We start from the raw sequence: 15,364 nt of genomic DNA, 5'->3' as shown, positions 1-15,364 counted from the left end.
CGCTTAACCAACTGAGCCACCCAGGCGCCCCATTTCCACTGTACTTAATCATAAGGGTCCTATACTTTGGTCTATATGCGTAGGATATCTCAGGTCATATTGGTTGCCTCTGCAGTGTAAGGTATCTTTCACCATATCCCTTTCTGTACTCTTAGTTTTTTTTAAGATTTTATTTTATTTAGAGAGCATGAGCAGGGGGAGGGGCAGAGGAAGAGGGAGAGAGAATCTCAAGCAGACTCTGTGCCAAACATGGAGCCTGATGTGGGGCTCCATCTCACGACCCTGAGATCATAACCTGAGACGAAATCAAGAGTTGGATGCTTAACCAACTGAGCTACCCCGGCGCCCCTGTACTCTTTATGACGTCTGTGCAGGTGCTGCTTACTAATCTCTAAATTTGACTAGGTAGCAAAAGCCTTAAATTTATATTTCCTTTGACCTAGTAATTCCTACTATACATTCAGAAGAAATATTTTCATGTGGCCAAATATTTGTGCACAAAGATCTATCCAAAAATAGGTTTATCATAACATGATTTTGTTACAGAGGAGAAGCTATGAACAGTGTGTCCTACAGGGGGCATTATAGTATACCTATAGGATGTAGTGGATTTAAAGTGACTATATGCTAATATGACTGACATGGCAAAGTGTTCATAACATTAAATGAGAAATTGGGATTAGGAAATGCACTAGCTGACTTAACAGGTAGCTACCATTTCAATTTGGGAATGTTAAGAGAGCCAAGAAAAGGGGTGCCTGGGTGGCTCAGTCGGTTAAGCGTCTGCCTTCAGCTCAGGTCATGATCCCAGGGTGCTGGGATCGAGCCCCACATCAGGCTCCTTGCTCAGCGGGGAGCCTGCTTCTCCCTCTCCCTCTGCCTGCCGCCCCCGCCCCCCCGCTTGTGCTTTCTCTCTCTCTCTCTGTCAAATAAATAAGTAGAGCCTTAAAAAATAAAGAGCGGAAAAAGCCCCAGCATGATTTCTTCCATCTTTGTGTGCAGTGGTATTTCTCCCATGTGGTTTCTTGCCACTTTCTAAACTGTTTCTGAATCTGCTGATTGGGTTTATTTCTGGACACAGAGGTAGTCTGCCTACATGTTCTAATTCCGTCAGTTTTAATTAACAATGAATAGCAGTGCGTATCTTACACAGGAGGTCTCTCTGGCAGGATCCTGAAGCCCATGGCAGTTAGCAGCTGCCTGCAAGCCACCTCCAGAGTATAGTTCCACAGACTCGCTTTTGCCAGAAACAAACCAAAGAACAAGTAGCTAATAAGAGTTGAAGGTGTAGGAGTCCTATGGGACTGTCAAAAGATTAATCCAGTAAGTAAATCTTTGTACTTCAAGATAGCTAGAGGAGTTCATGTTGGGTTTTGTCACTTAATGGTTAATTGCCTTTTCACAGGCCAGACTGAACAGTTTAAGTAATTGTATGTTAAAGGCCCTGGTCCCCCTCTCCACTCGCATCCACATCTTAGGTGGACTTTTGTATTACCGTCTCCTAGGAAGATTTAAGCCTGTGTTTCATTTAGTTAGTATTTTAAGCCATGTAGAAGGAGGGGTTGTGCTAGTTTCTGCTATAAATAAGTAATAATCTGAAATACTTGATTCATTCTTGTTCTAGGTAGCAGAGGCTCAAAGGGCAGAGTTTAGCCCTGCCCAGTTCTCTGGTCCGAAGAAGATCAATCTGAACCACTTGTTGAATTTCACTTTTGAACCCCGTGGCCAGGCGGGTCACTTTGAAGGCAGTGGACATGGCAGCTGGGGAAAAAGGAACAAGTGGGGGCATAAGCCTTTTAACAAGGAACTCTTTTTACAGGCCAAGTGAGTATGTCTGCTCTTAGGAGGAAAGTGCAGTTGAGCCTCTGGGCAGTTGCTGGAGTTGAGAAGCAGCTTTTATTTTATTAATTTAGGAGAAGCTTTTATTTTATTTAAAAATATTTATTTGAGAGAGAGAGAGAGAGCACGAGCAGGGTAAGGGGCAGAGGGAGAAGTAGACTCCCCTCTTAGCAGGGAGCCCAACTTGGGGCTCGATCCCAGGACCCTGGGATCATGACCTGAGCCAAAGGCAGTTGCTCAACTGACTGAGCCTCCCAGGTGCCCCAGGAGAGGCTTCTTTTAAACTGCTGTGGGAGATGGGTGCCTGGGTGGCTCAGTCGTTAAGCGTCTGCCTTCGGCTCAGGTCATGATCCCAGGGTCCTAGGATCGAGTCCCACATCGGGCTCCCTGCTCTGCGGGAAGCCTGCTTCTCCCTCTCCCACTCCCCCTGCTTGTGTTCCTGCTCTCGCTATGTCTCTCTCTGTCAAAAAAATAAATAAAATCTTAAAAAAAAAACCCAAAAAACTGCTGTGGGAGAGAGGTAGAAAGGGGATTGATCTGGTTCTTTTTCTCCTCTCCCTCTGTCTCTCTCTCTTTTTGAGGGGGGGCGGTGGCAAGTGTTGAAAAACAGCTTTTCAAGCGGATGTTCTTGATGTTTAAAAGAATATAATACTTAAATAAATTAATGATAAAATTAATGCTTTTAGTGTCATGATGAGGTAGTAAAAGTGTTTGCTTTGGAATTGGACCCAGATTTGAATTTTATTTTGGCCTTCAACCTTGGGTAATTTGTTTAGCCACTTTGAGACTCAGCTTCTCCCTATAAAGGAGGAGAATTACTTAAGGAAGAATTGGATGACAGGTTGGAGTGTTTGGCATATATTTGCTCAAATACTGATCCCTTTTGTTTCCTTTTGTGTGTAATTAGTTATAATGTAAGTTTTGACCTTGGGTCTAGACTGAAGTAACTGGTTAGTACCTTATATAAATTGGTAGTCAAATGATTGAGAATAGTCTTTCTACTGCCTTGAAGATTAGCTGTGTGCTGAGGTTTCTCACAGGGAGGGAAGAAATCTGGCTCCCTGCTGATTGATGGAGCCTCAGTCTGGGTTAATTTTAGCTCAGGGAGGCCTACAGCAGCTTGGCTGGTCTTGGAAGCGGAAGAAACAGAGTTCATGGTTTTAGACTCCTACTTGCCAAGTCTTTGGATTCCCTCCAGAGCCAGGGCTGAGAACTGAGGCTGAAGTCCTAGTTCAGTGCTTCACAAGCCATGGCTGCTGATGGCCTCTATTTGATTACTAAGTGAAGGAGTAATGACTCTCTGCTGATGGCATGTTGGTGGATTCTGACAGTCTGCCTTTTCCTTGTCTTTTTCCCTATTTCCAGCTGCCAATTTGTAGTGTCTGAAGACCAGGACTACACAGTTCATTTTGCTGATCCTGATATCTTAGTCAACTGGGACTTTGTGGAACAAGTGGTGAGTAGCTCAGCTAAGCTTGTAAGCTGTTAGTGGGAGAGAGAACTAAGGAAATGGACCAGGGTGACACAGCAGCTGTTGGCTGGTTTCACTGTTGATACATTTTTCTGCATGGCCACACTGTAGACATTCCCCAGAGATCAGTCCTGGTTTCTCCTCGAGTTCGTTTTGTGCTCTCTAATTGGCTGGTCTGCAGGATTGGGGAATTGGAGGACTCTCATCTAAAAGGTATCAAAGCAGGGGTTCCTGGGTGGCTTAGTCGTTAAGCGTCTGCCTTCGGCTCAGGTCATGATCCCAGGGTCCTGGGATCGAGCCCCGCATCGGGCTCCCTGCTCTGCGGGAGGCCTGCTTCTCCCTCTCCCACTCCCCCTGCTTGTGTTCCCTCTCTCGCTGTGTCTCTCTCTGTCAAATAAATAAAATCTTTAAAAAAAAAAAAAAAAAAGGTATCAAAGCAGTCCTATCTACGACCTCTCCTGGGAAGAAGGAACCAGGGAAATATATGAGCAACTCTGGTTACCCTCCTGACCTAGGATGGGCTCATTGCATGGACATGGCTTCATTGGTAGCCGTTTGTAGTAATCAGTATCAAATTAGGCCTCAGTCTTGTGGCAGGTGAATGAGCCATTAGCTGCACTGCTGTCTAAGCCACTGTTGCGTTTTGTTTTCTGTTGAAGTTAGGAGCTCTGGGTATTCCCTTGCTGCTCGTAGCTTATAGGGATGTAAAATACTTTTTAAAAACTATAGACCTCGGGGCGCCTGGGTGGCTCAGTTGTTAAGCGTCTGCCTTCGGCTCAGGTCATGATCCCAGGGTCCTGGGTTCGAGCCCCACGTCGGGCTCCCTGCTCAGCAGGAGGTCTGCTTCTCCCTCTCCCACTCCCCCTGCTTGTGTTCCTTCTCTCTCTGTCTCTGTCAAATAAATAAATAAAATCTTTAAAACAAAAAAAAGGAATCGTATATTGATTCATATATTGATTTTTGTCACTTTTTCCCTTTGTGGAACCTCTAAAATACCTTTTGTGTAGTTATATGTGTATGTATATACATATATATATATTTTTGAAGATTTACTTATTGAGAGAAAGAGAGCATGCACATGTGTGTGCACATGGGGTGGGGGTGGATAGGGAGAAGGAGACAGACTCAATGCTGAGTGGGGAGCCTTATGTGGGGCTTGATCCCAGAACTCTGAAATTATGACCTGAGCTGAAATCAAGAGTGGGATGCTTATGGGGTGATTGGGTAGCTCAGTTGGTTAAGTGACTGTCTTTGGCTTGGGTCATGATCCCGGAGTCCCAGGATCGAGTCCCGCATTGGACTCCCTGCTCAGTGGGGAGTCTGCTTCTCCCTTTGACTCCCCCCCCCATGCTCTCTCTCTTTAAAAAAAAAAAAAAAAAGTAAAAAAAAAAAAAAAAAAGAAATGGGATGTTTAACTGACCGAACCACCCAGGTGCCCATTGTTACTCTGTTAAGCCATTGTGGTTTCCTTAATGATTTACTTAAAGTGTTATTATATACCTGCTTTTTTTTTTCTTTTAATATACCTGCATTTTTGAACAGTTTTGTGAAGATGTATTGAGTAGGAGATGTACAGGGTTGGGGATGGGAGAGAAGAGACTTTAACTTTGACAGTGCTATGTCAGTTTGAAAGCAGTGTAACTTGTGGTTCTGTTTTGTTTCAGCGCATTTGTAGCCATGAAGTGCCATCTTGCCCAATATGCCTATATCCACCTACTGCAGCCAAGATAACCCGTTGTGGACACATCTTCTGCTGGGCATGCATTCTGCACTACCTTTCACTGAGTGAGAAGACCTGGAGTAAATGTCCCATCTGTTACAGTTCTGTGCATAAGAAGGATCTCAAGAGGTGAGATGGAGACATTTAATAGATTAGACCCCCATCTGCTGACTCCTTGCTCTTTTCCATCTAAATGTCCATGTTACAGTGTTGTTGCCACAGAGTCACGGCAGTATGTTGTTGGTGATACCATTACGATGCAGCTGATGAAGAGGGAGAAAGGGGTCTTGTTGGCTTTGCCCAAATCCAAATGGATGAATGTAGACCATCCTATTCATCTAGGAGGTGAGTTCTGTTAATTTAGGGGGTAAATAATCCTGGGTACATGCTTTAAGGCTACTGAGTATATCTTTCTAATCAGAAATTGAGCCTTTGGGGCAAGCCATTTCTAGCATTTCCAGATCAGTTTTAGGATTCTGGTAGGTTAGAGGGGAGTTTGCAGAGAGCAGCTTAACCCTTGGTTTCAAGTATGGTTCAGTTATATATATTTTAATTTTTTTTTTTTTTTAAGATTTTATTTATTTATTTGACAGAGAGAGAGATAGCGAGACCAGGAACACAAGCAGGGAGAGTGGGAGAGGAAGAAGCAGGCTTCCTGCCGAGCAGGGAGCCCAATGGGGACTCGATCCCAGGACCCTGGGATCATGACCTGAGCTGAAGGCAGACGCTTAATGACTGAGCCACCCAGGCGCCCTATATATTTTAATTTTAAAGATTTATTTATTCACTTATTAGAGAGAGAGCGGGAGAGAGCATGAGGAGACGCAAGGTCTCCGCTGAGCAGGGAGCTCGATGCGGGGCTCAATCCTAGGACTCCGGGATCATGACCTGAGCCAAAGGCAGCCGATTAACTGACTGAGCCTCCCAGGCGCCCCTTAATTTTTCATTTTGTTGAAATGGTGCCTGTCAAGGAACTCTACAGTAGTCTAGTAGAAGAGACATACTGGTGGCCAGGCAATTAGAATATAGAATGTGAGAAGTATTCACAGTGGGGAAAGTGCACAGGGCTGTATGTTCTGTATTCCTTGCAGAAACGAGTATTGATTAAAGTGGCATTTCAGTCTCTGGGCAAAAGATATTTCTCAGTAAGTAGTATTGAAACAATTGATTCCTCTCATGGAAGAAAAAGATCCCTGTCTCATACCATTCATAAAAATCAATTCCTCATGGATTGAGTAACTGAATTTTTAATATCTAAAACCATTAAGAAAAAATATAGGACAGTATCTTTTTTTTTTTTTTTAAAGATTTTATTTATTTACTTGAGAGAGTGACTGAGAGAGAGAGAGCATGAGAGGGGGGAGGGTCGGGAGGGTCAGAGGGAGAAGCAGACTCCCCGCCGAGCAGGGACTTGATCCAAGGACTCCAGGACCATGACCTGAGCCGAAGGCAGTCGCTTAACCAACTGAGCCACCCAGGCGCCCAGGCAGTATCTTTATAAATCCTCAGGTAGGGATGGATTTTTGAACCAGGCTAAAACCATAGATGCTATAAAAGAAAAAATAAATGTGATTTTATAAGAATGAAATCTGACAAGATTCCTTGAAGTCAACAGGTGATAAACTAGGGGAAGATTTACACATTTTTAATTAATTAATTAAAGATTTTATTTGTCAGAGAGGGAGAGCACAAGCAGGGGGAGCAGCAGGCAGAGGGAGAAGCAGGCTCCCCGCTGAGCAGGGAGCCCGATGTGGGACTTGATCCCAGGACCCTGGGATCATGACCTGAGCCTAAGGCAGACGCCTAACTGACTGAGCCACCTAAGTGTCCCAGATTTACACATTTAAAACTAATGTACAGGACATACAAGTGTCCTATAAATTAGATTAACAACCCAGTAGAAGAATGGGCTAAGCATGTGCAAAGCATTTTCTAGAAAAGGATATTGGAATACCTCCCAAGAATTATAGAGATTTAACTTTGCTAAGAGTATGTAAATCAGGGCGCCTGGGTGGCTCAGTCGTTAAGTGTCTGCCTTCAGCTAAGGTCATGAGCCCAGGGTCCTGGGGTCGAGCCCCGCATCGGGCTCCCCACTTGGCGGGAAGCCTGCTTCTCCCTCTCCCACTCCCACTGCTTGTGTTCCCGCTCTTGCTGTCTTTCTGTCAAGTAAATAAATCTTAAAAAAAAAAAAGTTATGTAAATCAAAATGCCTATCAGATTGACACACACAAAAAAGAAAAAAAACGTTGGAAATACCAGGTTTTGGGAGGGGTAGGAAAATGAGTACTATTGTTCTTGGTGGCAGTATAAATTGATGTAGCCTTTTGGGGGGAGCAATTTGGTAGTATTTAAAATATGCACAGGGGTGCCTGGCTGGCTCAGTTGGAGGAACGTGGGACTCTTGATCTCAGGGTTGTGAGTTTGAGCCTCACATGGGGTATAGAGATTACTTAAATAAAACTTAAAAAAAAAAAAAGCACAACCTTTGATCCAGCATTTATATTTAAATATCATAAGGAAATTATTTGCACCAGAGAGCATGTATAAGGATTTTTTGTTAAAACGTAATAGAAGTTGACAATAAGCTGGATGTTCCATAAGGAACTTACTCAAAGTAGAGGGTATCATATTGTGGAGCACAATACAGAAGGTAAAAATTGGATCTCTGTATTAATATTTTGAGAGATTTTAGCACACATTGGATGAAAAATGAAGAACAAAGCTTAGAGTTTATAATTTATGGATAAACCTTTATTTCTTTAAATGAACATGGGTATATAAATGTATAGAAAAAGATTTGATGAATACATATTGAAATTTGTAAATGGTTATTTCTGGGTGGGAACTAGGATGGGAGAGTGGGGAAATGGTATTTGGAAGGTTTCTCAAAAGAATATTGTCTTAAACTTCTGAAAAAGTACAGAAAATATGGGGGAGGGAAGTAAAGGAAATAAATCCTCCACGATCCTTTTACCCAGAGGTACCCCAAAATTGTAGATTTTTTTCTATGCATGTATATTTTTGGGAGATTAGGATTAAATTTGCTAGTTTGGTGTCTGCATTTTATTCACGTAATGTATTTCTACATGTCAGTAAGTGTCCTCAGCAAACCATTTTTATTTAAAAAAAATTTTTTTTAAAGCTTATTTATTTTTATTTTAAGTAATCTCAGCATCCACCATGGGGCTCAGACGCATGACCTGGAGATTAAGAGTTGTGTGCTCTCCCAACTGAGCCAGCCAGGTGCCCCAGAAAACCATTTTTAATGTCTGCAAAATTCTCTTTAATGAATATGCCATCATGTCATTAACTATTTCTTTATTATTGGACTATACTGGTTGGTAGTAGCTTTTTTGATATTACAGATGATGATGTAATTATTGAATATTGTTCGGCTAAAATTTTTTTTTACTGCATCTTTTGTTTTCTTAGATTCTTTATAAAATGGGATCAGAGTTAGAAACCTTGTATTAAAGTCATTTTTTAATTATTTTTTAGAAAATTACGTTAAATTACTCCATCTTTACAACTTAAGGCAAAAAAGCTGTGTGTAAAAGTTCCTCTGTAGCCATGCGGTTGCTTTGAATGTTGCATTTTTGTGATCTTGCTGGCTTTCCTGTAGATGAGCAGCACAGCCAGTACTCCAAGTTGCTGCTGGCCTCTAAGGAGCAGGTGCTGCGCCGGGTAGTTCGGGAAGAGAAAGTAGCTCTGGAGCAGCAACTGGCAGAGGAGAAGCACACTCCCGAGTCCTGCTTTATTGAGGCAGCTATTCAGGAGCTCAAGGTAAGACGCTGCCTGGAAACAGGATAGGAGGTGGGGATAAGTTACCTCGGTCCCACATTTAAGATAGTGACCAGGGAAAGGCTAAAAAAGCCAGTTTGCTCTGCGTTTTGGTGATGGGAGGGAAGGGCTGACCTAGTGTTTTTTTTTTGTGTTTTATTTTGACGGGGGGACCTAGTGGTTTTCAAAGTGCTCTCTGGAGCTGAAAGGAAGAAACTAAAATGGTCTTATAGCTAGTTGAGTCACTGAAGTCGTCTCAGGTTCTGAGTTAAGCAAGGTAGACTTTTTTTTCCCTAAGAAAACACTTGGATTTATTTTTAGAGATGTTTTATTTGAGGGGCATTTTGAAGAAAGTATGGCCTATCCAGCAGGCCCTAGCAATGCCTGCTGAGGATTTGGAGCAGCAGGAATTTCCCAAATACAGAATTTCCTAAGCTCTGTACCCTTTAGTAGGTGTCAGAATCCCTGGTTGTCGGGCTCCACCCTGAGAAGTGGATTCAGTCAAGGCTGGGCGAAGTAGGCTTAATAATTTGCATTATAATGTGTACCAGGGTGATTTTGATGTTGTTCATCCTCAGACCATATTTTGAGAATTACAGGTCTTAATTAGAGCAATGAAAGGCCTTGTTTATTGAGCGATTGGCATGTGACAGGCCCTGTGCGAAGGTACCGCTATTTACGTTTATCTCACTTAAGCATCATATCCTGGTGTGATAGATACAACTATCCCCTTTCATGGATGAGGAGATGGAGTCATGGGTTACGTAAGGTAATTTGCTTGAGGACATATAACTAATAAGAGGTGAAGCTGATACTTGAATTCGTCTTTTCTGAGCCTTCTCTGGCAGGGTACTGTGTATTTAATTTGGTTTTTTTCCTATAATGCAGAGTATTTGTTCAAGTGCATTTCAGAGAAGAACAGCTGTATCGAAGTAGAGCTGTCCAGGGGCGCCTGGGTGGCTCAGTCGGTTAAGCGGCTGCCTTTGGCTCAGGTCATGATCCCAGGGTCCTGGGATCGAGCCCCGCATCTGGCTCCCTGCTTGGCGGAGAGCCTGCTTCTCCCTCTCCCTCTGTCTGCCGCTCTGCCTACTTCTGCTCGCTCACTCTCTCTCTCTCTGTTGAATAAATAAATAAAAATCTTAAAAAAAAAAAAAAAAAAGTAGAGCTGTCCAGGTTGAGGTGGGTGTTGGCCAAACCCCTGCCTCCTGCACTGGGGCTCTTTAAGCGTAGCTTATAAAGACAAGAAGACGAGGGCGCCTGGGTGGCTCAGTTGGTTAGGCGACTGCCTTCGGCTCAGGTCATGATCCCAGAGTCCCGGAATCGAGTCCCACATCTGGCTCCCTGCTCGGCGGGGAGTCTGCTTCTCCCTCTGACCCTACCCCCTCTTGCGCTCGCTCTCTCGCTCTCTCTCTCTCTCAAATAAATAAATTAAAATCTTTAAAAAAAAAAAAAAGACAAGAAGACGAGTTCCGTCTTCTGGATTTGTATTCAGGAAGCTTTTGTGTAGTGTTACCATTGTCACTGTCACAGATTCTAAGCAGAATACCATCCCATTTGGGTACCAAGTGCTTTTTGCTTCCTGTTTCCTTTAAAGATTGAGGATTTTAAGTACTTAAAATCCAGGCACCCCTGGCAATTACGTTCTAAGAGCAAGATTGAAAATAGTCAAATAATCAAAATATATAGGATTAGATGAAATGAATGCTATGGAGAAAAATAAAGCAGTGAGGGGGGATGGGAGCACTCTTCCCATTGGGTCTTGTTGCCTTTTAACTTACGCTTCTGTGGAGAGAGTCCGTTGTAAGCCCTTGCCAAATTCAGTGTTTCTGGAAACTTAGCTTTCTCTGGTCTTCTCTCTGGTGGTCTAGACTCGGGAAGAGGCTCTGTCAGGATTGACTGAAAGTGGAAGGGAGGTCCCTGGTGTTGTGCCAGCCCTGGAACAACTGGTGCTGATGGCTCCCTTGGCGAAGGAGTCCGCTTTTCAACCCAGGAAGGTGAGTGTGTCCCTGTTCCAGACTAAACGGCTGCCGTGCGTCAGTGCTGCTGTTGAGGTTGTAGGCGCTGGACTTTGTGGGGAGAGGAGGGGCTGTGAGATTTCCTGCGTGCTTATTAGTTCTTTACCCAGGGATGGTAAATCCGTGAATGTGACAGCTAAAAAAAACATCCAGAGAACTGGGTTCCGGTGCCTACCTTTGCCACATGTACTTTCTTTTGATGTAGAATTTGTCCCAACAGGGTGTGCTAGAGTGTCTGTCTGCTTTTGATGAAGAGACCACCGAAGTTTGTTCTCTGGGCTCCCCTCGTCCTCTTGCTCTCCCTCTGGTGGAGGAAGAGGAAGCAGTGTCTGACCCAGAGCCCGAGGCCTGTGATGACTCAGAGTTAGCAGATGACAGTCTCGGAGAGGGGACCATTTGTCCTGAGTCCAGCCAGCAGGAACCCATCACCAAGCCAGGCTTCACGCACCTGAGCAGCTCTCCTTGTTACTACTTTTACCAAGGTGAGTGTCCCCGAGAGGAGGGCTGGGTTGCCATAGAGAGGTTTCAGCCAGATGACCTGGCCTCTTAGCAGGAGGAGGTATTGCTGCTGGTTGTGGGCACTTGGGTCTGTTGTGCCTTCGTCCTCGGGGAGGGAGAGGCAGGCCTAGCTCTGCGGGGGGCCCTCTCTTGAGGACCGGCCAAGACTGTTGTGTGAGAGAGCGCTTGTCTTCAGCGGAGGACGGGCAGCACATGTTCCTGCACCCTGTGAATGTGCGCTGCCTTGTGAGGGAGTACGGCAGCCTGGAGCAGAGCCCGGAGAAGATCTCAGCGGTAGTGGTGGAGATTGCCGGCTACTCCATGTCCGAGGTAAGGTCCTGCCTGCCCTGAGGGGCACGGTTCTGGAGTGCCATCAACCTGTTCTCTTTGATGTGGGCTAGCCAGCCCATGCTCCCAGTCCTTCAGGGATCGTAGCTCTTGTATTTGTAAGTCTATTTTTGTCACTGACGATGCCCGCAAAGTTTTGAGAGATTAAATTGTGCTCCCTTATCATGCTGGGGTTCTGTTAGTCACCACTGCTCTCTGCTTCACAGGTTCATTTGTTGTGGTTTGTCCCAGTTTCACTCAAGATGAGTTTGTTTTTCTCTTTTTCTTTATGGCTTGAGAAAAATGTCCAAGGAATCGAAAAGTTCTTGGATGCTCTACACTAGGTTATACAAGCTTGAAACACATTTTTGGCTCAGCAGATAACCTGTTAATTATTGTCTGATAATTTACATATGTGAGTTTTTACCCTTTGAGAGTTATCCCTGTGTTGATCACAAATTTGTTACAAGCCTCAAAATTAGAGACTATGAGTACCATAAATTTTCCATCAAACATGTAGAAAATGAATGGAAAAGAAACTTAAATTGATGGCCTTAATTTTTATTTTTATTTTTTAAATTTTATTTATTTGAGAGCGAGAGAGAGAGAAAGCATGAGAGGGCAGAGGGCAGAGGGAGAAGCAGGCTCCCCGCTGAGCCGGGATCCCAATGTGGGACTCGATCCTGGGAACTCCACGATCATGAACCGAGCTGAAGGCAGTTGCTTAACCAACTGAGCCACCCAGGTGCCCCAGATGGCCTTCGTTTTTTCACTGTTTCAGGCCAAGCTTTATTCATAGGGAAATCTGCTTTATCTGCCTTCCCAGTTATCATTAATTTTGTCTGTGGATCCCAGGTTTTCAAATACTCTCTTATCTCCCCTTGTTCTCCCCCCTCAGTTGTGGGCCCCAGAAAATCAGAAATAGCTGATCAGCTTTAGATTATTTATTACCAATTTATTCATTTGCAACACAAACCTAAAAACTGCCTTTTGGTTGCTCATTCTACCTTACTGTATGTTAATTGACAGCTTCTGTTTGGCTTTGCAAAATGGTGATAACTTGAGTACTGCTCTTTGAGCCCCCGTGCTGTGTGTGAGTGTGCGTACTGTTGGCTGTCTGGGGTGGGAACCTCTGTCCTCAGAGCCTGGCCTGGTGTTAGTTGAGTTTTGGTCCCTTTTCCATGGTAGGACGTTCGACAGCGCCATAGATACCTCTCTCACCTGCCGCTCACCTGTGAGTTCAGCATCTGTGAGCTGGCTCTGCAGCCTCCTGTGGTCTCTAAGGAAACCCTAGAGATATTCTCAGGTAAGAATGCACCCACTCTGCTTCTCTTCATGGAGGAGTTCAGGGGTTCTTCTGACTGGAAACCCAGTGTGGGAGGAATTAAGGAGCTCCATCATGAGCCTCCATACCTCCAGAAACACTCCATCTATTCATCCAGTCCAGCTGTTCCCTTATGTGGCCTTAGCTACTAGTCACCTGGGAGGAGGTAATGGTTAGGCTGTCCTTGGGCTGCCTCCTCACCATCTGACCAACCCACAGATGACATTGAGAAGAGGAAGCGTCAGCGCCAGAAGAAGGCTCGGGAGGAACGCCGCCGGGAGCGCAGGATTGAGATGGAGGAGAACAAGAAACAGGGCAAGTGTAAGTTCATGAGCTCCCAAAATTGACTAGTACAGCTGTGCGTGGTCTTAGGAGAGTCTCAGTGCTTGGGCCCAGGAGCCAGACTGCTTGGTTCACATCTCAGCCCTGCCACTTGTTTTCTTCAACTCTTATATGTGAATCATGAGGGTACCTTCTTCATAGGCTTGTTTGAGAATTAAGTGGGTTAATGTGAGTCAAAGCTCATAGCTCTTAAGGGATGAGGTTAAATTCATCCTTGGCGTAGTGATGAAAAAACATGTTCTGGGAAGAGAATTGGAGATCTGCTGAATTTGGTGTCTAATTTGTCTCCTGTGCACTCTAGATGGAACATTGATCCCACCTTTGACTGTATTAAAGGGGACATCTATACTTAGTAGAGCATGTCTGCCAAGGGGGTCTGTATAGTAGAAACCTTGACAAACTAGGAAATACATCCAGGATAGATTTTCATACCAGTAAGTATAGAGTCTTTTGATCTGCTCCTCCAACATAAGCTTCATTGAACCCAGGAGATTAGTGTGACATGAGGGCCTACTTTCCTCCAGAAAACAAAGAATTGAGTCCTCTGCTAGGAAAGGACTTCACTGTTTTTGACTACATATAGTATGGTAAACATAAATTTTACTTCTCTGGGGTACCTGGGTGGCTCAGTTGGTTAAGTGTCTGCCTTTGGCTCATGTCATGATCTTGGGGTCCTGGGATCGAGCCCCACGTCAGGCTCCTGGCTCAGCAGGGAGTCTGCTTCTCCCTTTCCTTCTATCTCTCTCCCCTGCTCATGTTCTCTCTGTGTGTCTCAAATGAATAAATTTAAAAAAAAAAATCTTAACTTTTTTTTACTTCTTAAACTAGGTTAAGTATATAGCTGGGGTCCCAGTGCTATATAGCTGTTTGGGACATTTCCCAAATGTTTGAAAAACTGGTATTTCAGGAACAGGGGCTTTTTGTTTTGCCTTCTTTATTATGGAAATATTCAAAGACAAGTATATAGAATAATATAGTTAAGCCCCATGTTTATCATCTAGCTTCAGTTAGGAATAGTAAGAACAAGGGATTTATTTATTAATTTTTATTTTTTATTTCACTTTTTTAAAAGATTTATGTATTTCAGAGACAGTACATGCACAGGCAAGTGGGGTGGGGGGGAGGGTGGGGGGGGATAGAGGGGGCAGGGCAGAGGGAGAGAATCCCCAAGCAGACTCTCCCCTCTGAGGGCGGAGCCCAAGGTGGGCTCGATCTCACGACCCACGAGGTCAAGACCTGAGCTGAAATCAAGAGTCAGACGCTTCACCTGCTGAGCCACTCGGGTGCCCCTAAATTTGGGTTTTAAAGCTTCTGTTTATATCCTTTTTTTAGATCCTTGGGGGATTCATATTGATGGTCCTTAACTGTTGGAAAAAATTTGAGGAATATTCTAAATGGGCCTACCATTCTCATCTTTTCTTTGCAGACCCAGAAGTCCACATTCCCCTAGAGAATCTACAGCAGTTTCCTGCCTTCAATTCCTATACCTGCACCTCCGGTTCTGCTTTGGGTCCCACCAGCACCGAGGGCCATGGTGCCCTCTCCCTTTCTCCTCTTAGCAGAAGTCCAGGTTCCCAAGCAGGTAAATGAGTTGGGATTTAAAGAATGAAGTTGGCCACCAGCCACAGACCTTAAGCAAAGCCCTGGTGTCTGAATTTATAACTCTGACCTACTCAGCATGGTGGGATCTTTAGGTGACTAATATTACTTTGGGTAGTTAATATATTCCTGAGGTACGTCAGATTTTTGCCATTTGATTCACCTTTCCCATTGGTGGTACTGACTACTTTATACCCTGCTGTCTTCTAAAAATCTCACAACCTTAGGGCAGTTCATATGGCAGGACAGTTTTACTTAGATTCTTCCCTGTGACCCAGCTGTTTTATTTCTAGTTTGTACTTGTGATATAATCCCCTTGTATGCCTAAGCATCTTTGTACATGTTTCCTTATTGTGGCATTGTTTATAATGGAGGTGGGGGAAGCTTATGAAATCTGGTGGTAAGGTAATGGCTGAATTGTATAGTATTTATACTATGAAATACTTTAC

The 15,364-nt window shown here is 44.2% G+C and overlaps 1 protein-coding gene across 2 annotated transcripts in view; it reads left to right on the top strand.

Moving 5' to 3' along the window:
• The window catches only part of RNF10 (ring finger protein 10), a 39,375-nt gene that overhangs the window by 17,685 nt on the left and 6,326 nt on the right, over positions 1–15,364 (top strand). Inside the window, exons 3-13 of one of the 2 annotated variants that reach the window (XM_021703585.1) lie at positions 1,625–1,824; positions 3,205–3,295; positions 4,975–5,159; positions 5,239–5,375; positions 8,653–8,813; positions 10,679–10,804; positions 11,046–11,307; positions 11,520–11,653; positions 12,839–12,956; positions 13,194–13,295; positions 14,743–14,898. In XM_021703585.1, coding sequence (XP_021559260.1) covers positions 1,625–1,824; positions 3,205–3,295; positions 4,975–5,159; positions 5,239–5,375; positions 8,653–8,813; positions 10,679–10,804; positions 11,046–11,307; positions 11,520–11,653; positions 12,839–12,956; positions 13,194–13,295; positions 14,743–14,898 — 1,672 coding nt within the window. Of the gene's footprint in view, positions 1–1,624; positions 1,825–3,204; positions 3,296–4,974; positions 5,160–5,238; positions 5,376–8,652; positions 8,814–10,678; positions 10,805–11,030; positions 11,308–11,519; positions 11,654–12,838; positions 12,957–13,193; positions 13,296–14,742; positions 14,899–15,364 lie in introns of both variants that reach the window. The other variant, XM_044921212.1, reaches the window with a different exon arrangement.

This window comes from Neomonachus schauinslandi, chromosome 14 (assembly GCF_002201575.2).
Source record: "Neomonachus schauinslandi chromosome 14, ASM220157v2, whole genome shotgun sequence".
Classification (NCBI taxonomy): Eukaryota; Metazoa; Chordata; class Mammalia; order Carnivora; family Phocidae; genus Neomonachus; species Neomonachus schauinslandi.
This window is presented reverse-complemented; position numbering and strand designations above follow the sequence as displayed.